This window comes from Thamnophis sirtalis, unplaced genomic scaffold (genome assembly GCF_051295495.1).
Source record: "Thamnophis sirtalis isolate CommonGarterSnake01/CBP01778 unplaced genomic scaffold, rThaSir2_p1.2 scaffold_7, whole genome shotgun sequence".
Taxonomy (NCBI): domain Eukaryota; kingdom Metazoa; phylum Chordata; class Lepidosauria; order Squamata; family Natricidae; genus Thamnophis; species Thamnophis sirtalis.
Window position 1 is genome coordinate 15,280,784 of NW_028261387.1, and position 25,882 is coordinate 15,306,665.

At 40.9% G+C, this 25,882-nt stretch overlaps 1 protein-coding gene across 2 annotated transcripts in view; it reads right to left on the minus strand.

Annotated features, from left to right (window-relative positions):
* Positions 1–25,882, minus strand: part of DNAI3 (dynein axonemal intermediate chain 3) — a 49,368-nt gene that overhangs the window by 21,354 nt on the left and 2,132 nt on the right. For both annotated transcript variants that reach the window (XM_087719362.1, XM_087719363.1), the window contains exons 2-12: positions 13,385–13,686; positions 11,397–11,438; positions 9,338–9,519; positions 8,876–8,980; positions 8,577–8,717; positions 7,375–7,574; positions 5,872–5,988; positions 4,411–4,601; positions 2,534–2,658; positions 2,314–2,403; positions 1,527–1,610 (exon numbers count right to left, since the gene is read on the minus strand). In XM_087719362.1, the coding sequence (XP_087575488.1) occupies positions 1,527–1,610; positions 2,314–2,403; positions 2,534–2,658; positions 4,411–4,601; positions 5,872–5,988; positions 7,375–7,574; positions 8,577–8,717; positions 8,876–8,980; positions 9,338–9,519; positions 11,397–11,438; positions 13,385–13,673 (1,566 nt within the window). In that variant the 5' untranslated portion in view covers positions 13,674–13,686. The remainder of the gene's footprint in view (positions 1–1,526; positions 1,611–2,313; positions 2,404–2,533; positions 2,659–4,410; positions 4,602–5,871; positions 5,989–7,374; positions 7,575–8,576; positions 8,718–8,875; positions 8,981–9,337; positions 9,520–11,396; positions 11,439–13,384; positions 13,687–25,882) is intronic.

The following is a 25,882-nucleotide window of genomic DNA, read 5'->3' on the forward strand; positions in this document are numbered from 1 at the left end:
ATAGGCAAGATGGATGGCATAGAAGTTTAATGAACAAATAAATAAATGCTTCTTGAAAGTATAAGGATTTTCTAATATTCACAAAAATTGATGATGCATCTGCCATTGTCAGTGGGAGGAAATAAGGAAAATATATTGGCTGGGGCAGGGGATGGCTGAGCCACTCAAACATTATTGTCATTATTTGATAATTATAATAATAATAAAGTCATTATTTCTTGTAACACAGGCACAGATATTCAAGTTTCAGATTTTCCTCTCCTGTCCAAGAGCCATAAGGTTTAAAACATTCAGTTTTAAATAAACCATGTTTTTCTGTCGTGTCAAACTGAGATTCGTTTAAATAGCCGAGGTGGCGCAGTGGTTAGGGTACAGTACTGCAGGCCACTTCAGCTGACTGCTATCTGCAGTTCAGCGGTTCAAATCTCACCAGCTCAAGGTTGACTCAGCCTTCCATCCTTCCGAGGTAGGTGAAATGAGGACCCAGACTGTGGGGGCAATTTGCTGACTCAATTTGCTAAAAATCTGTAAACCGCTTAGAGAGGGCTGAAAGCTCTATGAAGCGGTATATAAGCCAAATAAATAAATAAACAAACAAACAAACAAACAAACAAATAAATAATAGTACCATAGACCCAACCCTTGATTTTCTGCCTTATTCTGAAACCACGGTTGAAGCAAAGCTTTGAGTCGATTTTAGGCTGAACGTGAAACTTATGTTTGTTTGAAAGTCCAAAGGAAAACTCCTAATCTCTATTTAGCCCTCTTGGAGGAGGTGTAGGAGACACACAAACCTTAGACCCCTGATGGTGAACCTATGGCACCCGTGCCACAGGTGGCACACAGAGCCATTTGTCAGGGCACGCGAGGAGTTGCCCTGTAAGCTGGCCAGAGCGCATGGTGGCCAGCTGACTTTGGCCTTCTTCTGAGGCCATTTTTCACCCTCCGGAGGCTTCCCTAAAGGCTCCAAAGGGCAAAAACTGGCCTTACGAGCAAACCAGAAGTGACTTCCAATTTGGCTGTAGGTCTGTTTTTCGCCCTCTGGAGTCTTTAGGGAAGCCTCCTGAAGGCTCCGGAGGTTGAAAATCAGCCCTATGGACAAACCGGAAGTCACCATTCCCGAACTTCTGGGTTACCCGCAGGTCCATTTTTTGCCCTCCGCAGGCTTCAAGGAAGCTCCTGAGGCCTCCAGAGGGCGTCCGGGGGGGAGGCTGTTTTCCTCCTCCCCAGGCTCCTAGAAAGCTTCTGAAACCTGGGGAAGGCGAAAAAAAGTGGGACAAGCGGTGTATGTGTGTCGCTGATTGTGCGCATGCACGTGCGCTAGGGTGGGCACACATGCATAGCATTATGGGTGTCGCACGCTGGTGCACAACCCCCCTGTGCTCCCCCTGCTTTTGGCGTGGCAGCCAAAAAAGGTTTGCCATCACTGCCATACAATCACTGCCATACAATACAGGTATTATTTATCTAGGAGTAAGTAAGGAGTAATTGACAGCAGGGAAGAAGAATAAGTATGGAATACTCACCACGTTAACTGTTGTGCCAGTAGCGGTGCCTGACTTGGCACTTTTTAACCTTTCTTCATATTCTGAAATGTCCCACAACACAATCTGGCATTGGAGTAGAACAACAGATTTGACAAATCAAGTGCAGGAGAGGTGTTCGAAACACATCTCTTCTACATAATATTCCCCCCCCCCATGATGAATATCCCCCTCCAATTGTGCTGAGACTATTACATTTCCCAAATTCTAGTGAGATTAAGAAAGAGCTTTTCTTGACTGTAAGAAATTACAATGCTAGGATTATATGCGTAGGCAAGAAAGGAAGGCCTTTTTTTGTTTCAATATCAGAAAGGTAGGAGTTATAAAAGTTGAAAGTAGCAGACTTAACTCCAGATGTGGAAATATAGTAGTGACATTCACAGTTCTCTTATCATCACAGTTCTATTATGTGGACCGTGTGTTTTGGAAATTTGAGAGCATGTTTGGTCATCTGCAGCCCACATTCTCTCAATTTTTATAAAATGCCATTAAACATTCTTAGGAAAAACTGGGGGAGAGAGCGTAACTTATGACACAATGCAGAAAAGATACACAATGTATATAAACATATAGCCCAATGCTCACTTTAAAGGAGAGAGAGAGAGAGAGGGAGGGAGGGAGGGAGGGAGGGAGGGAGGGAGGGAGGGAGAGAGAGAGAGAGAGAGAGAGAGAGAGAGAGAGAGAGAGAGAGAGAGAGAGAGAGAGAGAGAGAGAGAGAGAGAGAGAGAGAGAGAGAGAGAGAGAGAAGTGTACAATTCCAATTGCTAACCTGTCCATTCAGACAGCCTCCAACAATGATGTTCGGATCATTTGGAGAAAACTCAAAGCAATAAACATCTTCAGGGCACTCCAGCATCAACTAGAAATAACATTGGGGGGAGAGGGAGAGCTCCATCAATTTTGAACACCATTTTCACAAAGTAAAGTCATTTTGTGTCTTTGTTGGTTAAACAATGTTCAGAAATAATGTCATCAAAAACAGAGAATACCTGAGGATGAATTGGGTCAGCAAAACTCCAGAAGAGAATTGGGGCTTTCCATAAGAGCAATTTCCCAGATTGGGCTACTCGTTCCTCAAAAGAGAGCCGTTCCGTCACTGCTACAACAATTATTCCTGAATGAAGACAATATACCATGTTACCCAGAAACTAAGACCCAGACTTATTTTCTTTTAACCCTCCGAAAAAATGGCTAGGGTTTCTTTTCAGGGGGGGGGGGGGGGCTGTTAATTTTTTTGAGGTGCAGAAGGTGGTGAGTGCGGTCACCTTTTATCCTCAGCGCCTGAGCAGCCCTGAAGTGACTGAGGAAGGGAGGGCTGCCTTCTGTGCTGTATGTGTGTGTATGTATGTGTGTGTGTATGTATATGTGTGTGTGTGATATGTGTGTGTGTGTATACTGTGTCTGTGTGTACTGTGTGTGTATATGTATGTATGTGTATATATATATGTGTGTGTGTGTGTGTGTGTGTGTGTTGCATTTGTGCTGATAAATAAATATTTATTTATCAGCACAAATGCAACACAAATGTAACAAAGGCAACAGTAAAAATAATGGCTTTCTGTCTGGATGGTCTCTTGTGATGAGCCGAAAGATAGAGAAAGGAAGCAGTATGCTTCCTCCCATATTTGGGCATACCAGGGGTTGTGACACAATACATATATATCTTGGCATATTCGGGTCTTTTCCAGTGTAAGTATTCAGGTCTTTTCCCGTGTAAGATTGAGAGTATCTTGGCGACGTTTCGACGTGATCCCACTTGCCATCTTCAGGCTGGTCCCTTTGACTTCGTGCTTGTGCGAGCAAAGCCTGACCGGAGCTGCTTTCTATAAATATTGGTGTGTGTGTGTGGAGTGCTGGCTTTGTTGCTGTAGGCGGATTCGTTGGCTGTGTTGTAACCTCTTGATTGGTTGATGGAGTTGATGTTTGCAGATTAGTCGGCTGTTTTGTAACATCCTGTGTGGCTGAGGTACAGGCTGTGTGTTTTTTTGTGTTACAACACAAAAGAACAATAGGCACACAGTCAAGAAATTAATTTTGAAGGAACCAGGTTAATCTCCAAAACTGAACACTTCAACAAGAGAATAATTATGGAAGTTATCGAAATAGAGACACACCCCCCCAACATGAATAAATGTGACAATACCTCCTGCCTACCAGACATCTGGAAACCAGTCTTAGTCAACAAATGAGCCCCACCCACTACCCAGGCTGTTACACCACAAAACAACAACGGACACACAGCCAGCACCAATCAGCACCAATCTACCAATCACACATCCAATCAATCCACTTATTGAAACAAAGCCAGCCCCCATCAAGATTTATATAAAGACGGCAGCTCCGACCACACTTTAAGCCCAAAACACCCGCCTGAGGATGGTGGGTGAGACCTCACTGAAACGTTGCCAAGACTATCTCAATCTTATACGGTTTTATATTTTCAGTCATAGGCACTAACTTTTGGGAAGCTTATTGTATCCACCTTTTTCCTCTCTTTTTCTGATTTTTTTTTAGAACAACAAAATTAGTGTTACTTTTGCTTATCACCAAAATTTAAAGTTTTCCACTCTTTTAGAAAAGGCTATCTCCAGATTTTACACGACAACTGCTCTCAGTATTTATCAAATGTTTTAGAAGAGGTATTCACAATCAGCCAACACTCCTGCCTAGTTAGGACGGTGGTTCCAATTCCACAGTATTATAAATTATCTGGTAAATATTTCAAATGTTTTTCTCAGTGCACTTCCTAATTTCTTTTTCAGAGAACAGAATCGATAAAATACAACAGCCACTCACTACCTTTTGAAAATTTCCAGATACCCATCACAATTGTTGTAAATATGAAGCATTTTTTTGTAAACCTTACCATAAATGGTTGGGTGCCAGGAGATGCAGCTAACAGTTCTGTCCTTGAGATAATGCAGATCTGTAAAGGACTGATATTCCTTCATGGTAACATCAGATTTACCTGCAAAACCACTTTCCTCTTCCGCAAGAGCTTTCCAGTCATCGAAAAAAACATTCATGATTTCATTTTGTTGCAGTGCAATCTCAACTCTGTGCCAGGGGGAAAGAGAGAGAGGGAGGGAGAGGTAGAGGGAGGGAGAGGAAGAGAGGGGGGGGATTAAAATACTTGAGAGATTATCTACATTAGGCACCAATGGGTTCTGAGGAAAATTTGCATGGTAGGGCTATCCTACCAAGCATGTGAGTACCTGCAAAAGCCCTCACTATTTTGGACTGCTGGTGTTATTGCCTGCAGTTGGTCAAGGTGTGTCCCCATCTGAGCAGACAACCTGGCGTTTCTCTTTCAATTAAAATAAAATAACACATAGGGGAAAGAACAAAAACAATTTAAAAAACACAACATACATGTGGCTTAGCTGGGGGTTGGACCTGATTTAAAAATCAGCAACCCCAGGCCTGTCGCAACAGCCAGGTTTTGGTGGCTTTTTGGAAGGCCACGAGAGTGGGAAGGGTCCGGATCTCTGCTGGTAGCTCGTCCCACAGAGCTGGAGCAGCTACAGAAAAGGCTCTCCCCCGAGTGTTCGCCAGCCGGCATTGTCCAGTCGACGGCACCCGGAAGAGGCCTAGCCTGTGGGTTCTTATCGGACGTTGGGAGGTGTGTAGCAGGAGACGATCTCTCAGATATCCAGGTCCAATGACATGTAGGGCTTTAAAGGTAATCACCAGCACTTTGTAGCACGTCCGGAGACCAATAGGGAGCCAGTGCAGCTCGCGGAGGATAGGTGTAACATGGGTGTACCGAGGTACACCTGATATTGCTCGCGCGGCTGCATTCTGGACCAACTGTAGTCTCCGAACACTCTTCTAGTAGCAAATGTTCATTAGTAATGGACCTGAATCTATCAATGCTTACTATAAACCGGAAACCAGAAGTAGGGCTCACCCCAGCAAGCTTCTTGGCAAAGCTATGTAGAGATCCTTTTCTAAAGGGGGATGTCTCATCAGTTTAATAACTCACACTGAACTGGCACTGGCAACTCACACTGAACTGGAACTGCTCAAATACAAGGAATGAATACTGAAAAGTTGCATCTGTCACTAAAGCAGTGTAGAACAGTGTTTCGCAACCTTGTCAGCTTGAAGATGTCTGGACTTCAACTCCCAGAATTCCCCAGCCAGCGAATGCTGGCTGGGGAATTCTGGGAGTTGAAGTCCAGACATCTTCAAGTTGACAAGGTTGAGAAACGATGGTATAGAATGTTGGTGGGGTTTTTTTTGGGGGGGGAGTATTGAGGGGTTGTTTATTTGCATATTATCGCCTGCATCTCAGCACATTACATTAGTGGAGCACAATACTAACCGTAAAGCCACAGACACGATAAAGTTTTTCAATTCTTCTGATGACAAGTACACCTCCTTTTCATTTTCTGAAAATTCTCTCGGGTAATATTGTGTCGTTGCATTTTTGGGATAAGTCCTAAAGCACATGAATTCCATTGTTTAAAAAATGAAGAGAGGGAGAAAAAGAACTTCCCAACACTGAAGGCTAGATATCATAATTTAAATAATGTTTTTGTCCTATAGCTGAGGTGTCAAACTGGTGGTTTGCGGGCCAGATGCATCATGCGCAGTTCACACCCACCCCAGCTCCGCGAAGCAGAAAAACGTCATGATACGTCACGTGACGGCAACATGACGCCGCGGGTTTGACACCCATGTCCTATAGCATCTACTAATTTTGCAGATTTTTGACAACCACTCCACAGTATTGGTTGATGCTGTAGGGTTGAGGAAACATAGGCAAATCTAATTGAAAAAGAGAGAGAAATATGGGTGCCACCTTTTTTTTTTAGCACAATCAGTTGTGGGTTCATTTCAGAGGTGGGTTCCTACCAGTTCGTACCTATTCGGTAGAACCGGTTCGTCAAATCTACCGAACCAGTTAGAAGACCCGGAAAGCAGGCCACACCTACAGAAGAGGTTCCAAAATTTTTTGAAACCCACCACTGGTCCTTGGATATGATTATTCTACACTATCATGCTCATATTTATAAAACTCAGTGCCTCTGTGAAAGGTAAGGATGACTACTGCGTTTGTGGTGCAATCAGAACATTGCGTGTGTTGAAGTTGTTTTAATGCAAACCAAAGTTGCCTTTTAAAAAACAAGTTTACATCATATTCTTATGCATGCCAGTGCTGTGTGTGAGATAATTTAAGGTGGTTTTGACAAGTGTCGTCGGCATCTTCATATCCGGTCACATGGGTGGCAAGCCACTCCCACCGGTCACATGGGTGGCAAGCCACTCCCACAAAGGAGGCCACACCCACAGAGTAGGTTCGAACAATTTTTGAAACCCACCACTGGTTCATTTGTTTACTTTTTGTTTAAGATGATATGTGATTTATAAAGCATGGTTTTCATTTTAGTGCTAAATCACTATGGGAAGCATATGGCTTATCCAAAAAAAATCTATTAGTCTGATGCTCCCCTGATGGGTTAGATTTCAATTTCCAGAATCTCCAGCTGAAGACTCATTTCTATTTCCTTGGGCATGAGCCAGACCCTGAACTCACAAGATACAGCAACCTTATTTAATGTAAGTAAATCTGACTGTGATCAGTAACCACTGAATGGGTAGTCACACTAAGAACTCCATTACATTGTTCTGAATTCTATCATAGACAAAACGCAGAATACAGATGAAATTAGTATATCTGAAATCTCTCACACACATGCTTTCTAAGTGCAAGAAAGTAAAAGTTGTTATTCTCTTCCCTCTAAAAAAAATCCCCTCCCTCCCAAAAGAAGGGCACAATTTTTCTTCCCTTTTTAAAACAAAAATTAAATTATGAGTTTTATACCATTTTGTCTGAGTTCCAGTACTTTCTTCTTCTGGAACTACTTGAACGCCAATATCTTTCTCTAGCTGCCGAATGGTGAAGTACTTGTCTTGATAAGGCATACACTCCACGTAGGCATGTTTATCAAGTGTCGCATTTCTGTTTTGGAACTTAACCCGAATCCCAAATTCTTTGTGTGGTCGAGAAATCAAATATTTAATCTGAAAGTCCAATAAAAATATTTCTTAATGCAAGGATTTCTTTGGAGCAGTGTCAGTCCTAGGTGTCAGGATCAGATGGTTACATTATATGGCTTGGCTTTTTTGTTATTCCTTTTGATCTGATATTATATTTAAAATGCTGCATTGATAGGACAGCTCATATGACATGAGAGGTTATCTTTATAATAGTCCATATGATCAGGAAGGTAGCGTTATTTGATGGGAATTTTAAAAAGAATCGCAATGACTTTTTTTTCCTATCTCCCATGGGCAGAACAACTGAACTTTCAGATCATATAGGACAACATAATCCTTATACCAGAAGAAATATTTGCTATTTGTATTTTAAAACTTTTTTTAATAATAAATGTACATAAAGATATTTATAATTTTTCTGTGAAGTAAAATCTAACTACAATAATATATTTCACATGGTTTCCTGTGTTAGGCAGTATACAATTAACAGCAAGTTTATGCATAGATATTCAGAAGTTAATTGACCATATTCCTAAGTTAGTTTAAAAGAAACACAAATGAATTTTGTGATTTTGATTATTAAACAACTATTCCAAAAATGGCATGCACAGTAATCCATATTTGCCTAGGTAAATACAGTACAAAATTATCAAAAAAGAAAAAGAGTCAGAGAGAGAGAGAGAAAGAGAGAAGAGAAAAGAGCAGGAAAGAAGGAAAGAAACAGAGACAGACAGACAGAGAGATTATAGGAAGGAAGGATGAAGGAAGGAAGGAGAATGGAATATGTAAAGGTCAGGGTGGGTTTCAGGCGGTTCGCGGCGGTCCCCGCGAACCGGTTGGTCGGCGAACCCGGAAGTAAGTAACTTCCAGGAACGCCGAAGGATCCACCCGCCCGCCCGCGTTTCTTACCCGGTTTTGACGAGTTCTGCACTTCCAGGCATGTGCAGAATGTATACAGCGCCTGTGCGATCCTCCAGGAGGAGATTACTCCCTTAGATTTTGCTTAATAAAATTAAATCTCCTTACCCTCCTTGTTGATTCCCTGACTGATTCTTCTTCAATTTCCTTTTCACTTCCAAGCGAAACCCAAGGTTTGGGCACAGGAGGTTTATAAACTTCTTCAGGCACTCCTTCCTTAACGTCTTCCTCTTCCTCAGGCTCTGGTGGCTATGGAGGTGAAAATAGTAAGGGTTTTAATATTTAATGTATTGATTAAAAAAAATAGAGGTAAAGACTACATTGTCACACAATTATGTTACTCTCTCTTCAGAATACTATTTTGACCCTCTATCATGCACATACCAAATAACTGAACAATCTCTTACATTTAAAATGTTTTCCTTTGCTTCTTCAGTTGCAATAAGATAAAAGATTTGTCCATATTTTAATTCTCTGTCAAAGACTAGCAGGAGCTCTTCGCCAGGATAATCCTGTGTGAATATAGATAAGTGGATTTTTGTAATTAGAAAAAAATACTAACCTCCAAATAGAACTGAGAAAAGAGAAGAGGGGTGAGAGGCTGAATTTGTATCTCGACCCTATGTCAGTTGCTATCCATCATTTAATAGTCCAACGTTTTTGGCTTTTGAATTTATATTTTTAACATGTATAATAGAGATAGATATCCTCTTCTTCAATATGGAGTCATTTTTTTAACCAGCTCGTTTAAACTGACAATTTCTAATCCAAAAATCTCAAAAACCCCAATCTAGAATAACTGATATAATCAAGCACATCAAGTTCCAACAGAAAATTTTATATACAACGTGCCTTGAAGGGTAACTTACTAGTATAACTTTTTTGATAGGGTGGAAGTCAGAAATCGCAGCTCTTGTCTTCATGTCATTAATAATATCTTCCTTTTTAATGAGCTTGTAAGGATTTTCAGCTGTTACATCTATATCAGCAGAGCAGTTAAATATTTCTTGTGTTTTTTCAGTGAGGACCAAGGGAAATATTTCTGGGTGGCCTGAAAAAAATATAAAATTTTCTTCAGTGAGAGAGAGAGAAAGAGAGAGAGAGACAGACAGACAGACAGACAGACAGACAGACAGACAGACTACTGCATTCACTCCAAAGTTCCACAATGTCACAAACATTTTAAAATGATAGTGTATTTCTCAATAAATTCAATATACTCTTTTCCTACGTTTTGAATGACCCTGCGTTCAATGTAGTCACATCAAAATGAAATTATGGCCAGTCGTCTGATATTGTAAAACAAGAATAAATCGCCAAGAAAATGGAAAAGGGTTGTTTTACATTCCAGAAGGACTTTATACTGTCCTGAAGCATGAGTGTGTATGTGTATATTTGGTTAACTGTATTATTAAGGAAACCATGGACTTCAATGGAAACTAAATGTTGTCTTTCCCATAGATGATTCTTTTCATATAAAAATCTAGAGCTGCCTGAGAATGTTCTTTAGAAAAGGTTGACTAAATTAATTAAGAGGATCTTAGACTCAGGCTACAAAAAACTACATTTTGATATAAAATCATCAATTGAACTACTTCAGTCCCAGGGAACTTCAAGCCTTCCAACAGTATTACAGGAATACTACTAGCCAGAGTTCTCCCCTATCCAGTGGTGGGTTTCAAAAATTGTTCGAACCTACTCTGTGGGTGTGGCCTCCTTTGTGGGAGTGGCTTGCTGCCCATGTGACTGGATGGGAGTGGCTTGCCACCCATGTGACTGGATATGAAGATGCCGACGACACTTGTCAGAACCACCTTAAATTACCTCACACACAGTACTGGCATGCATAAGAATAGGATGTAAACTTGTTTTTTAAAAGGCATTTTTGGTTTGCGTTAAAACAACTTCAACACACACAATGTTCTGATTGCACCACAAACGCAGGAGACATCCTTACCTTTCACAGAGGCATTGAGTTTTATAAATATGAGCATGATAGTGTAGAATAATCATATCCAAGGACCAGTGGTGGGTTTCCAAAAATGTTAGAACCTCTTCTGTAGGTGTGGCCTGCTTTCCGGGTCCACTGGTGGAACCTCTTCTTACCGATTCGGTAGTTTTAATGAACCAGTTCTACCGAATAGGTGCGAACTGGTAGGAACCCACCTCTGCCCCTATCCCTCTAACACCAAATGGAAACCAGGCGAGGTTATTTGCGGTTTCTTTCTCACACTAGCTCTTTTTTCAGGACTGAGTTGTCATTTTTCTTCCCTTAATGGATTTTGCATTCCTCAGCAAGATTATCTCCACCTTCTTAAAGAATTTAAAATAAACAACAAGAAGCCAAATAAGATTTGATCTATGAAAATTATAAATGGGTCAAGGGCAGGAGTGAAATGCTACCGGTTCAGACCTGTTTGCCCGAACTGGTAATAAAAAAAGCTACCTGGTTTGCCTGACCTGGTAGTTAAACACTCGGTAGCAGTCTCTGTCCACTTGCCCAGACATCATTACGTCCATTTTTGATGCTCTGCGCATGCGTGGAAGGTCCTGTGCATGCACGGAGGTGGTGCATGCGAATGGGGCGAGCGCATGCACGTGCACGCTCACATTTGCAAACCAGTAGTGAAGGTAAGTAGATTTCACCACTGGTCAAAGGTCCAGTTAAATTTGTAATATTGACTTTTACAATAAAATTTTGGAATTAACTATAAAAAATGAATAGCTTCTTGTGAAAACGAGATTTATTTTGCCTATCTTAGGTTGCTGTATGTTATGACAAAGATAAGCAATTTTATGATTTTTGTGCTTAGCTCCACTGAGGCCGAATAAAGAAGACATTTTTGTTGATCATTAATGTTGTTTATGGCTGGCATGATTATGCATACTTTATCTGCTTATTTTCATTTTCTTTAGTATTGAACTTACCCATGCTTGCCATAGATAGATCAGGCTCCTCTTCTTTTTTAACTGAAATAAGACAAAGAGGTTTTAATGTAAATCTTTCTGAACCAGGTAGGGCATGCTTTGTGTTTTTAACAAACACAAAGTGTTTTGTGTGAGGATTATCCTCTGCTAATGTGCTGAAATTCCTACTAATGCTAATAGCAGTAGCAATAGCAGTTAGACTTATATACCGCTTCATAGGGCTTTCAGCCCTCTCTAAACGGTTTGCAGAGTCAGCATATCGCCCCCACAGTCTGGGTCCTCATTTCACCCACCTCGGAAGGATGGAAGGCTGAGTCAACCTTGAGCCGGTGAAATTTGAACCGCTGAACTGCAGATAACAGTCAGCTGAAGTGGCTTGCAGTACTGCACCCTAACCACTGCGCCACCTCGGCTCAGCTAAACTAGTAGGGTATCATCACGTATTTTATGTACTGTCTTTCACCTGAAATATTATTTGATTTTGTCAGTGACTTTTATTTGATGAGTTTGAGTATTATGACAGAAAATGAAATAGAAACACTCTTCTAATCTTGATTTTATAAATGTCTAATCCCAGACCAGGAACAAACTACCCCCTCACTCCATCACACAAATAAAAAGTTCCAAAGATTTTAAGTTTTCCTTACACAGGGGATAGCCTAGTATCTTGATGTGATGATGATTTATTACACTTGCTTGCTGTCTGACTCCCAAGAATTCTGATCACTATTTTCATGGCTGCATATTTCTTCGCAAAACTAATAAAATTATATGTATATAATAAATTTTAAGAATACTGTGTTTCCCCATAAATAAGGCACTTGGCCTTATTTTCAGGGAGATCTTATTATTTTGGGGTGCAGGAGGGAGTGGGAATGGTCACCTCATGGCTGCTGCTGTGTTGCAATATTTTCGGGGAGGTCTTATTTTAGCACATGCGCTCAAAAGCCCTTTGGGGCTTATTATTTGGGGAGGTCTTATTTTCAGGGAAACAAGGTGTGTGTGTGTGTGTGTGTGTGTGCACGCACACATGTGTGTGTATTTGTTATTCCAACAGATAAAAACACAAAGGGAAAGAAATACCTTGATTCAAAGAAGAATCTCTCCTCAAAAATGAGCAGAATGGAGCATGAATAGAGAATGGTTTAAAATCACATAAAAGCACCATACTTTTGGCTTACACACATTATGTATTCTGGGATCAGTTTTTTACTGCCTGACATGGTTTCCTTTCCAGTAAATCCTCTGAGTCTTCATAGCAGCTGCTGCAGTTGCAGGAAGTCAGTGGTGGGTTGCAGGCAGTACGCCCAGGTATGGGCGTACCGGAGCCAGCCTGGAGCACCGGATACTATTCCGGTACGATGCTCCAGAGGACCCACATGCCCGCCCGAGCTCCTTACCTGTGTTTTTAAGGCTTCCGCGCTTCCATGCACACGCATGGTGCGTACAGTGCCTGCGCGATGCTCCACGGAGTAGCTGGAGCATCACAGAGGCACTAAGATGCATGGACCTTTCCCTGTGATTCAGTTAAAATTGTATTATCTATACTTGAGCCATTCATAATATTTCCAGTCCCCGCTGCTATCTGGTCTCTATAGTTTCTGGTCTGGTTTGCCATAAGATGTTGATGTCCTGATTCCAGGTGTGCAGATCGCCTTAAAGCCATTCATTTAACCTTCTGACTGTTGCCTGCCCCCTCTGAAAGTAACCAGTGAGGGAGGGAGGAGAGAAGATGATGGATGGATGGATGGATGGATGGATGGATGGATGGATGGATGGACGGATGGACAGACAGAAGGGGAAGGAAGGGAGGAAGGGAGGAAGGAAGGAAGGAAGGAGAAAAGGAAGGATATCCAAAAATCTTCGAATAAATACACACAAACATTGACAAAGCATTAGTTGCATTCATCCATTCTTGAATATGATTGTGTTCATATTTAGATTTAAGACAAATAACTTTCTTCAGTTCTATATAATATTACACTTACCAGGAGATTTTGGTTTTCCTTTGGGGCTTCCTTTGGCTGACCCTTTGGGGCTTCCTTTTCCTTTGGCTGACCCCTTAGGACTTCCTTTTCCTTTGGCTGACCCCTTAGGACTTCCTTTTTCTTTGGCTGACCCCTTAGGACTTCCTTTTCCTTTTGGTGACCCCTTAGGACTTCCTTTTTCTTTTGGTGATCCTTTAGCTTTGCCTTTGCCTTTGCCTTTGCCTTTCTTTGCTAAACCATCACTATCAGGTGAGGTACGCAGTTCGGGAGGTGTTGGACTTTCATCCATCTTTTAAATGCTTCTGAAAAGTGAACAACAGAAAAATCAGATAACGAGACAGAACTGAAATGATGCTCTCAATGTCCGTATTTATAACTAAACTGGTTGATTATGATTTATATAAAGTTGGAGTTAAATAGGAGTTACCTAGATAACCTCATAATTGCTTTCAATGGGAATGTGGTTTTGGTTCAACTTAGAATCGGGTTTGCAAAAATATAGAGAATACTCAGTTGATTTAAGGTGTGAGAAATTCAAGGGTCCATTTGGAACTCTGAAAGTATCTTGAGTGAAATATTGTTGGGATTCCTGAAAATATTTTGTGCTTTTTCATCCCAATTTATCCTGGGATGATTTTGTTCCTGAAAGTCGAAGCAGAAGAGAATAAGTTGTATGAGAAAGGGAAGAGGTATGACGTATGGTGCTAACTACTAATCAATGTACAGATGGAATATATTCTTCTCCATCACTCTCCATTTAAGATCCCTGTGTTACGATAACCATTTTCATTTCCCAAGTCCTCAGAAACATTTGGAAAATTATCTGTGATTATCTTAACTTGTTTCATTTTTTTTCAGTATTAAAATCCTGGGGTGGGGGGTGGGGAATCACTGTCTACTCCAACTATTATAGGTCCCTTTATTCTCACTTCATATAAAAGGGGAAAACCAAGCTAATTAACTTAATATTTTGTCTTGTCTAAAACTGAAAACATGGGGGAAATTAACTGAACATTTCCATTTCACTTATATACCAGAAATAAATTGGTTCAACTTGCCAAGGACAGTGCTGTTGTGGGAACACAGCATTCTGGTGCCATTTTTCAAATTAGTATAGCAATAGCAATAGCAGTTAGACTTATATACCGCTTCATAGGGCTTTCAGCCCTCTCTAAGCGGTTTACAGAGTCAGCATATTGCCCCCAACAATCCGGGTCCTCATTTTACCCACCTCGGAAGGATGGAAGGCTGAGTCAACCCTGAGCCGGTGAGATTTGAATCACTGAACTGCCGAACTAGCAGTCAGCTAAAGTAGCCTGCAGTACTGCACTCTAACCACTGCACCACCTTGGCTCTAGAAATTTTATGTTAAAAAGTTCCCCCAAGTTTCATGCTTTAGAGAGATTTCTGCAGGGAGAAGGGGTCAAAATCTGCAATACAATACAATAGCAAAGTTGGAAGGGACCTTGGAGGTCTTCTAGTCCAACCCTCTGCCTAGGTAGGAAACCCTATACCATTCCAGACAAATAGCTATCCAACATCTTCTTAAAGACTTTCAGTGTTGGGGCACTTACAACTTCTGGAGACAAGCTGTTCCACTGATTAATTGTTCTAACTGTCAGGAAATTTCTCCTCAGTTCTAAGTTGCTTCTCTCCTTGATTAGTTTCCACCCATTGCTTCTATGTTCAGGTGCCTTGGAGAATAGTTTGACTCCCTCTTCTTTGTGGCAACCCCTGAGATATTGGAACACTGCTATCATGTTCATGTCTCCCCTAGTCCTTCTTTTCATTAAACTAGACATACCCAATTCCTGCAACCGTTCTTCATATGTTTTAGTCTCCAGTCCCCTAATCATCTTCGTTGCTCTTCTCTACACTCTTTCTAGAGTCTCCACATCTTTTCTACATCGTGGCGACCAAAAATTGAATGCAGTATTCCAAGTATGTATGGCCTTACCAAGGCTTTATAAAGTGTATTAACACTTCATGTGATCTTGATTCTATCCCTCTGTTTATGTAGCCTAGAACTGTGTTGGCTTTTTTGGCCGCTGCTGCACACTGCCTGCTCATATTTAAATGATTTTCCAATAGGACTCCAAGATCCCTCTCAAAGTTACTACTATTGAGCAAGGTACCACCTATACTGTACCTGTGCATTTCGTTTTTCTTGTCTAAATGTAGAACCTTACTCTTTTCATCATTGAATTTCATTTTATTAGATAGTGCCCAATGTTCAAGTTTGTTAAGATCCTTCTGTATCTTAAGCCTGTCTTCTGGAGTGTTGCTATTCCTGCCAGCTTGGTGTCATCTGCAAATTTGATGAGTTCCCCATTTATTCCCTCATCCAAATCAAGATGGTTAGCAAAGTGTTACAACACGAGCCCTGTCCCTTTTGTACGTGTGTGTGAAGTCAGCACAAGTACTAAAAGTGAAGGGCTTTAATCATGGCACAATGCCTGCTATCGGAGGGCGGCTCTGCTCTGCGGCAAAGGCAGCGAGGCCAGCCGCCTCCCCTGCTGTGCTCAGCTGCCTGGCTCGGCCCCCTCACCCTCACCTGCCTGTCCGCTTGTGGGCTCCGCTTCGATGGGGCGGCTACTGGGAGCGGCCACGCCTCTCGCCCGACCGCCGGTGCCAGGAAAGTGGGCGGGCTCCCCAACTGCTGCGGCGCTGGAACGATCTTTTAATACATTTTTATGTTTGTTTATTAGTCATATGCGTAGAATTTCTCCTTATTTTCAGTTCAGTGTTTTAGTGTTCACTGTTTTAGAATAGTGTAATTTTAATTTTGCTAACAATTTGAATGTAGGCCCTCTTGATCTTGAGGCCCTAGGCTGAAGCCTAGTTAGCCTATAGGAAAATCCGGCACTGGGCCAGCCCTTCAATGGGACACTGGGTTCGCATACTTCCTTTTCTGATCCCTTTTGGAAATTGTTTGTTAACTGTTTTGTGGCTATTAGGAACATTTGGATTAACAAGTCTGAAATCACTGGGTTAGCTTCCTTCAATCCTTATCAAAAGAAGTTTTCAATACAAGGTTAAGGACTTTGAAAAAAAAATTTTTTTAATAAACAGCAAAAGAGTGATTAGAACTTTGATTTTGAAAAGTTACAAATGAACTAAGGGTATAGATGGATTTGAAATAAAATTTTGGAATTAATTATACAAGATTTCCCATGGAAAAATGCTTTTGTTTTGAATTTGTATAGAAAAAAACTTAAATGGAACTTTGAAGATTGGACAATAAATGATAGTTGAAGGAAAATAAAAGATTTCAATTTAAAGGAGAACCACCTACATTTGACTTACAAACACTAATATTTATGAGGAAGGGGGAGTCGTTCATTTACATATTTCTTTTCTTTTTCTTTTCTTCATTCTTATTTTTCTTCCTTTCCTCCTTTTTAGTTTCTGCACCTATTCTTTATTTTTCTTCTTTTCTTTTATAGTTTGTGTTAGTATTATTTTAATTATAATTTTTGTATAAAATTACAACACAATTTAGAAATGTCAGAGGCAAAATGAAAGAGTGAATTGGTTATTGGGGGGTGCCTTAATTGATACAAGAATACCTCTCTGAAGGAGAACAGGATGGCTCCTTCTTAAAGATCATATCTTTTGCGGCACATGCTGGTAAATTGAAATCTTAATCATTGCAATGTCTTCTATGTGTATTCTGACTTTATGTCTAATATGAGCACTCTGAGCAATTTGACACAAAATTGTAGCCATGTTGAACTTGGAAGAACGCATGCTCATATTGCGCATATAATTAAAGCCCTGAAATCAGTGGTAGGTTTCTACTGGTTCGGACCGGTTTGGCTGAACTGATAGTAGCTTGGCGGCCTGGGTCGCTGGAACTGGCAGTTACCCAGCCCTGCCACGCCCCCAAACTGGTTTTCCCGGAGGCGCCATAGGCACCGCCATCTTGTTTTTTGCTTCTATGTAGAGCAATTTTAGTTGTACTGTGTATGCGCGGGTAGGTCGCATCAAGTGCATGCGGTGTGTCCCTGAACGAATCGGCAGTTCGGAACTCACCCTTGCCAGAATCCACCACTGCCTGAAATTGTTTTCAATTTGTTCTCTATCAAAATGCATCCAATTGGCAAGGTAGATATGTTCTGTGTCCCCTCAGTGAAGCAGTTTTGATTTCCACCCAGGGCTGACAGATAGGATTTAGGAAGTATACTTTTTTTCCAAGTTACCTGCTTCATAAACAACCTCCCTATGACAATTCAAACAGCCTTGATCCTGCTTGGTCTCCAGCATAACAACATAATTTTCCTCCAGTTATGGAGCTGTGGAAGCCTGCTTGTATTTGATGTGGATAAGGAGATTTTTTTATGTGGCCGTGTATAATAGGCAATTAATACTATTTAAATGTCAGGCTCAGAAATCACATCTGTTGAGATGGTTGTTTTGTTCCTTAGTAAAGCACGAATGGCCAAATTAACGGGGAAAAAGAGTAAAGAATAACTGTAGCACCATCATGTGGAGATGGCCTACATCACATGACAGAATTGGACGGAAACAAGTTTTCTTTCCAAAGTTTCCCAGGAATGGCATTAACTTACTTTAAGGTTAATATTAGTATTCATTTAATTAAAAGACCTTAACTTTGTTCGCATGTCTTCCCTGCAACTCCATATTACAGGAAAGGCATCCCATCAAAGTAATTACTAAATTTGATTTCAGAAAATGGGAGAAATGCACAAGAATGAGCAATGCTCCTAAACAGAAAATAAAAAATGGGTTATTGTAGAAACAAGGACTATTGCTTTGACAATAAGGAACTGAAATAACCCACAGATTGGAAAATATGATTGTTTCTATCAAGTCATCCAAACGTTTGAGTCACATGAACAACGTTGAAGTTTCAGGGATTAATCACCGAGCTATTTTTAGAAAGCAATTTGCAAAACCATGCAGAAAGTTCCTACTTATTCCTACGGGATTGCTGTCACATAGTTAAAATGAATATTTTCAGAGTAACTTAAGTTACACAAAACTTTTACATGAGTAAAAGACAGCAAGCTAGAATGAATGCACTAAGTGGCAGATGATTGTGGTCTATAATAAAATCTAGTGAATGAAATAACAACAAGAGGAAAAATAGGATTTACTTCCTATGTATTTATAACATTCTTAACATTATAACCTTTTTCTGAGATTTTGTTGTGTTTCCCTCCCAAAAATTTGGCTAGTACTCCATCACTCAGGCTGGGGGGTGAAATTTTACGCCACTCAGACAGGGTTCGCAATTTGGGAGTCCTCTTGGACCCACAGCTGACCTTAGAACATCATTTGTCAGCTGTGACCAAGGGGGCATTTGCAGGCCTTCCGAAAACCCGTTAAAACATGGCTGTGTTGGCAGGCCTGGGGTCGATGAGTTCCCTTCCCCTCTCGAATTGTGTGGCTGTTGGTTGTTTTAAATGCCCTGTACTTTTGTAGTTTTTGTGTTTTCCCCTCCCCCCTCCTTGGTTTGTGCGCCGCCCTGAGTCCCGCTGGGAATAGGGCGGCATAAATGAACCTGAACCAGATTTGTTTTAGATTACGGTCCTGAGATTTCTAGAAATTTCTCATCCAAGTATTAACCAGATCCTAGCTTGCTTACTTTCTAACTCAAACAATGATGTTGTGTTGCCACCATTAATTATTATATCTACTTTTCTGCACAAGACCTATTTGCTTACATATTTAACAAAATGTAGGTGTACTCTTATCACAAAGAACACCCTAGACCGCATCTGGAGTCTTTAAGGCTGTAAATGATCATGTACATGTGATTTTCAAACATCTGTTACTTTCTCCCTCACATATAACGTTCTCCATTTGTGTGCAACTTGTGTTCTCAAAGTAAACACAGCAACCCTGTAGTCACTGTCATGTGCCTATAGGGCAGCAATGGTTTTGAAACAAGTGTTGTGCGCAACGGCACCTCCTTCGCATAGGAAAGGGCTGGAGTGCTTCTCTGCTTTTTCTTTTTCACTGTGTTCAGGAAAAAAAAGGAAGCTGATGCAGGGAAGATAAAGGGAGGCTGAGGTAGAGGAGAGGAGAGAAGAATGTACAAGGTCAAGAATGTCTTTTGGTGATGTGCCCAAGTCACGTAGACGGCATAGGGCAGATTTCTTTGCAATTAATAAATTCGGTCTCAGTAGAGACTAAGTCACACTCCTGCAAACAACAGGAAAAAAAGGGAAAATAGTAATGAAATGTTGGAAGAATGCTCACATCTGACTGGCTGAAGACCTGCTTTATATTATAGTACCGTGAGGCCGCCAGACAGAAAATGAGAAAGAATCATAAGAGCCCTGTTTGATCAGGCTAAAGGAACCGTTATCCCAGCATCACGTTTCCGTTAGAGCCAATCAGAAGCCTTCCAATGTAACATGTAAGCAGGATACAGAAGCAACAGGTCCCATCTGCTATTATTTTCCAGCAATCCATATTTGAAATCGCATTACTTCTAATCCTGGAGGTTTTATATAGTCATTACAAAAAGAAGTCATTAATGGATTTTTTCCCTCTATGACAGGGGTGGGTTTCTCGCCCCGTTCCAACCGGTTCGGTTGGAACGGGGTCGGCGGCGTCCTCGTGCACGTGTGCGGTGCACGCGTGCGTACTAGCATCTGCGCGACACTCCAGCTACTCCTGGACGATCGCGCAGGTGCTGTATGCATTCTGCTCATGCGTGGAAGCGCAGAACTCGTCAAAAACGGGTAAGGACTGCGGGCGGGCGGGCACGCCCTTCACCGTTCCCGGAAGTTACTTACTTCCGGGTTCGGCGACCAACCAGTTCACAGGGACCGCCGCGAACCGGTTGAAACCCACCCCTGCTCTACGATTATATTTATCCCTCTTTTGATTGCCCTCTACTCTTATTTATTCAAGATAAAGTTGTCTTTCAAAGTTGCTCTTTCCAAAGATGCTCACATTGAAGCACAAAATGATAAACAATTGCAAACTGATGTCACTGCATCATAATATAAATCCCAACATTTACTACTGATATAAAGATATAAGAGCAGCAGTAGCCTAAGAACAGTGTTCATAGTATGAAAGGATCTAGTGTCAAACAAAAAAAAAACCCCAAAATGTCAACAAAAAACCCCAAAGGTACAAGTACTGAGTAGGTAAAACCTGGCTCAAAAACAGTAACTGTGAGAGGGATCTTGGAGTCCTAGTGGGTAATCACTTAAGCATGAGCCAGCAGTGTGCGGCATCGGCCCAAAAAGCTAATACAATCCCTGGTTGCATAAACAGAGGCATAGAATCAAAATCATGTGAAATATTAGTACCATTTTATAAAGCCTTGGTAAGGCCGTGCCTGGAATACTGCATCCAGTTTTGATCACTACATAACAAAACAAAAAGATTTTGAGACTTTGGAAAATGTGCAAACAAGAGCAACTAGGATGATTAAAGGCTTGGATACAAGTGAAATTGTGGCTATAGAAATATTATAAACAAACAAATAAACAAATGCAAGCTTCAACTTGTCCGGAATATAGCAGTATGGGGTAAATGACATGGTTATTCGGTGAACATTATTCCATTAACTTTTGCCAGTGTATGTCTGGCTGCAAGTCAAGGTGCTGATTGACAATTTTAAATTCCTCCATGGCTTAGGCTCACATTACTGAGGGACACCATCTCTCCTCAGATGTTTCTAGCCATCCAATCTGGTCAAGCAAAATGCTTTGGCATCCATAAAAAAAATGCTGGTTGTTGGGACCTAGAAGACATGCCTTTTCTGCCACAGCATCCACCTGGTGGACATTCTTCCTCCAGAAATCAGGATGGCCCCAACCCTGATGGCCTTCAATAAAGCCATGAAGACCTGGTTCTGGGTTCAGGGACCCTGCTTCTTGCTTGTATTAATGATTTGGGTTGGATGTTTTTCAATTGCTTTGTATTTTAATTTTTCTAATGTTTATAGTTGTTTTAATTTAAATTTTGTTCATCGTCCAGAGTGATTTGTTGAAATACACTGCTATATAAACTGAATAAATAAACGATCATTAAACTCATTAAGAGAAGAGAAATTCCTAGCAGTTTCCACAAACCGCGACTTCAGCTATAAGCCAACATTTCATGTTTTGGAACAAGAAAAATATAATTCCACCTTTCCAATCACCTTTTAGTTGACCCAAAGGCAGCTATCTTTTTTTGTTCCCTTTCTAAAGTAATATGGACTGATTTCTGCATTCAACTCCCCTCATTCCAGTATTAAAAAAATGACCGACCGATGGTTGTGCTAGAAAACTAAAAGTTATCTTAGGCCGGAAAGGGGACGTGGGGAGAAATAGAATAAAGCACATTCTTGTAATTAGCTAATGGGGTGAAATATTTAACCTTATTAAACTGAACCAGCATGTTGCTAAGTATGCAAGGATGGGGATAGTTAATTAGTTATCAGTAAAGACATGAATGTTGTTTGTTCCAGGAAGGAAGAATGATTAATTGGCACTGGGATTCAACTGTTTTAATGTCACATGTAAGCACTTTACTCATTAAAGATGAAAGATTGCAATTTGTTTTGGAGCAAAAAAAACCTGAATCATCAAAAGACACAGGTGTAAAAAAAAAATAAATCCCATCTTAACCCCAAAAATCAGTAACAACAACATGAGAACTTCAGAAAAAGAGCTGTTTCAGCCTTTAGGGTTCTGTTGGTTTCACTAGATAAATGTCATCTGCACTTGTGCTAAATATAAAACAAGTCTAGTATGAAGTTCTTTTAATTATTGCTTTTTGTTACATTTACATTTTTTTTTTACTCATTGACTCTGTTTCTGAACGGTGGCAATTTTGTAAGTTAGTTCACTTTCACTGTTCTGTAGAGGTTAATAGGGACACAGTGGCTCAGTGGCTAAGATGCTGAGCTTGAAGGTCAGAAAGGTTGACAGTTCGGTGGTTCGAATCCCTAGCGCAGTGTAATGGAGTGAGCTCCCATTACTTGTCCCAGCTTCTGCCAACCTAGCAGTTTGAAAACATGTAAAAATGCAAGAAGAAAAATAGGGACCACTTTGTTGGGAAGGTAACAGCATTCCGTGCGCCTTTGCCGTTTGGTCATGCCAGCCACATGACCCCGGAGACATCTTTGGATAGTGCTGGTTCTTTGACTTTGATATGGAGATGAGCACGGCCTCCTAGAGTTGGGAAGAACTAGCACATATGTGCAAGGGGAACCTTTATCTTTACCTTTAGTGGTTAATAGGGTGTTCAGTAAATAACAAAACTTAAGCATTAGTTTTTTAGTTAGTTTAGGTTTATTGATCTTGTATGCCGCCCACTCCCGAAGGACTCCGGGCGGCTTACAATAAAACAAGGGAAGGGGGGTAATACACAAAACAACATATTAAAAAAAACACAACAGTCACAATTTCCGAAGGGCTGGTATTTTGAAAGCCCCCCAGCCTGCTGGAGCAGCCAGGACTTAACAGCTTTGCGGAAGGCCGGAAAGGTAGTAAGGGTCCGGATCTCCACGGGGAGATCGTTCCTGAGGGCTGGAGCTGCGACAGAGAAGACTCCCCCCCCCCCAGGGAGTCGCCAGCCGACATTGGCTGGCAGATGGAATCCGGAGAAGACCTAACCTGTGTGATCTAATCGGTCTGTGGGAGGTGATCGGCAGGAGGCGGTCTCTCAGGTACCCAGGTCCGATGCCATGAAGGGCTTTATAGGTAGCGACCAGCACCTTGAAGCGGATTATTTTTATAAGTGAAAAATTGGAATATCTATGGATGCTACTCTAGTTTCCTGTATTAAATTACTGTTCCTTCTTATTATATGTAGCTGTCAATCTCCTATAAAATGCTGCAGAATTGCCATCCTTTGAATCTGCCTGGCTTCAGGAGAGCCTTCTGGAGATCCTTCTCTGGAAATCCACCATACAGCCTTCTTGGTTCTAGCACCTAGTCTTCCCAATGCTCTAACACCAGTTGTCTTTCTTGTTAAATGGCTTTTTTATTTATCCATTCTTTTGAATATGTTTCATCCATAAGATAATATATTTACTTGGCCTTCATAGTTTTTATGATTATTTGTTCTTGCAGCTGTTAAATTTTGTTTTATATTTTTTTTAATGGTTCCTGATTTTATATCTATTGCAAAATTTAATTTTAATGAATAACATGCAGAGCGAAGCTTTCTTAGTGTATGGCTGTTGTGAAAAAGCCACATACCAAACCCACGATTAGGGCTGCATAAATTGGCAGTTGCAATGTTGCCACATATTATACAAATCTGGGATGGCTACATTCTTGGACTATTCCTGTTATTGCACCAGAATATTGCAGAGCTGGAAAAGGGTACAACAGATTTTTCCCATGAGAAAATATTGTTTGAGCCTTCACTTTAAAAATTGAGTATGAAAGGACAGAGTACAGGTACAGGAGTATGGTAGAAAGAAAATGGATGAAGAGGACTTTTTCTTCCTATCTAATAACATTTGAACCTATGTTCCGCCAGTGAAGCTGAATGTTAGTAGAGTCATCCTAGCTACTGGGAGTTGCTTTTTTAATCTCTATATATAAAAGCGAAATTCTACTCATGCATCATCATGAAATCTCCAGAACCGTAAAGCCTACAAACTTGAAATTTGGCACGTATGTTCCTCTTAGCTTCTAGGTGCTTGCTTAGAAAGGATTTTTCGAAATGAGCATCAGATCATTAGTATTTCTTATATTAAAATACGCTCTGATGCTAAGGAGTTAGACATTCTACTCCCCCTCCCCACCTGAAAAGAACTCTGTTCTAACTGCCACTTGGACGTGGACATGGCCAGCGCGTGACTCATCTGGCCTGCAGGCTGGGATGAGGATCAATGGAGCCACCCAGAGGGAGGGAAGGAGACAGGATGGGGCAAGCCTCAGGGAGAGAAGGGGAGAGGAGAGCTGATCATAACTATCATTAATGTTCAAGCTTTAACTGTCAATTTATCAAGCCCAATCACATAGTTCCATAATGAAGCACGGGTATCCAATCGACAAGGAAAACATATATGATAAAATTCACTGCCACAAAATACTTTTTTTATAATATTTGCAGACTGTCCAATCAATTAAGACATTAGATTATGATTAACAAAATAGAGATAAAACCAAAACCACAGTAAGCAAAGTAGCAAACATTTTAAACACATGCATACTCTTGTTGGCTGACCACAATCAGATTGGACTATGATGGAATAATAAGAGTTTTTACTGCCTTATAAAATGCAAGGAGAGAGTGTTAGAGAAAATGCATCTTTGGAGGAAATGTGTTTGAAAGCTTTGGTCTACTACAGAAAAAGCGGTCGCTTAATCCATGCCCTTCCTACTGCTTGCCACTTCTTCTTCCTCTTATGCCATATCCGTCATCAGACGTTGGCAGTCATGTTGGCGATCCTATTTTTATCAACAGCCTCACAAAAAAGTGCTGCTGAGTTTTATCTAAATCAGTTCCTTAGATTTTGAAGCCATGATATTCTTCTTCTGCCTGGACCTTGTTTGTCTTCAATCTTTCCTTGGAGGATTAAGTGAAGCATGCCGTATTTTCTGGGTGTTGCATCACATGTCCAAAATATTCTAACTTTTGCTTTTTCATCATTTTGATGATTTCCCTTGGCTTTCCCAGGTGGTTTATCTACTTGCTTGCTACTATAGTCATGAATTTGCACAGGCAATTAAAAAAAAAAAACAGAAAATATAAATATTAACGAATGGTGGTCAGGATGGCTTATCAATATCAACAGTATCAGTTTAAGAGTCATAAGAGCAGATGCTGCCATCCTTGTCTACTTGTGACCTTTTCATAAGTATCTAACTGGCATCCAGTGGTGGGTTTCAAAAAAAATTCGAACCTACTCTGTGGGTGTGGCCTCCTTTGTGGGAGTGGCTTGCTGGCCATGTGACCTGGTGGGAGTGGCTTGCCGGCCATGTGTGTTCTCTCTCTCTCTCTCTCTCTCTCTCTCTCTCTCTCTCTTTCCTTCCTTTTATCTCTTTTTCCTTTTTTTCTTTCATCTCTCTCACTTTTTCTTTCTTTTTTCTTTCTTTCTTTCTTTCTTTCTTCCTTTCTTTCTCTTTCTCTTTCTCTTTCTCTCTCTGTGTGAGTGTGTGTGTGTGTGTGTGTGTGTGTGTGTGTGTGTGAGTGGTGGGTTTCAAAAAATTTTGGAACCTCTTCTGTAGGTGTGGCCTGCTTTCCGGGTCCACTGGTAGAACCTCTTCTAACCGGTTTGGTAGATTTGACGAACCGGTTCTACCGAACTGATGCGAACTGGTAGGAACCCACCTCTGCTGGCATCTGTATATATGCAGTGTCCCAACCCTCAGAGATATTGCTCATGTTTTGTTCAACTGTCAACTACATGCTCCCATTATGTTTAAATACTTTTAATCCCTTTAATATTGAAAGAATAGCCCACTGCGATCTGAACTGCAGATAGTGCTATTCCCTCCTGCGCACTAATGTATATATGGTGAGCAGAACTAAGTTCATAGTTAAGACAGTTGAACTAAGAAC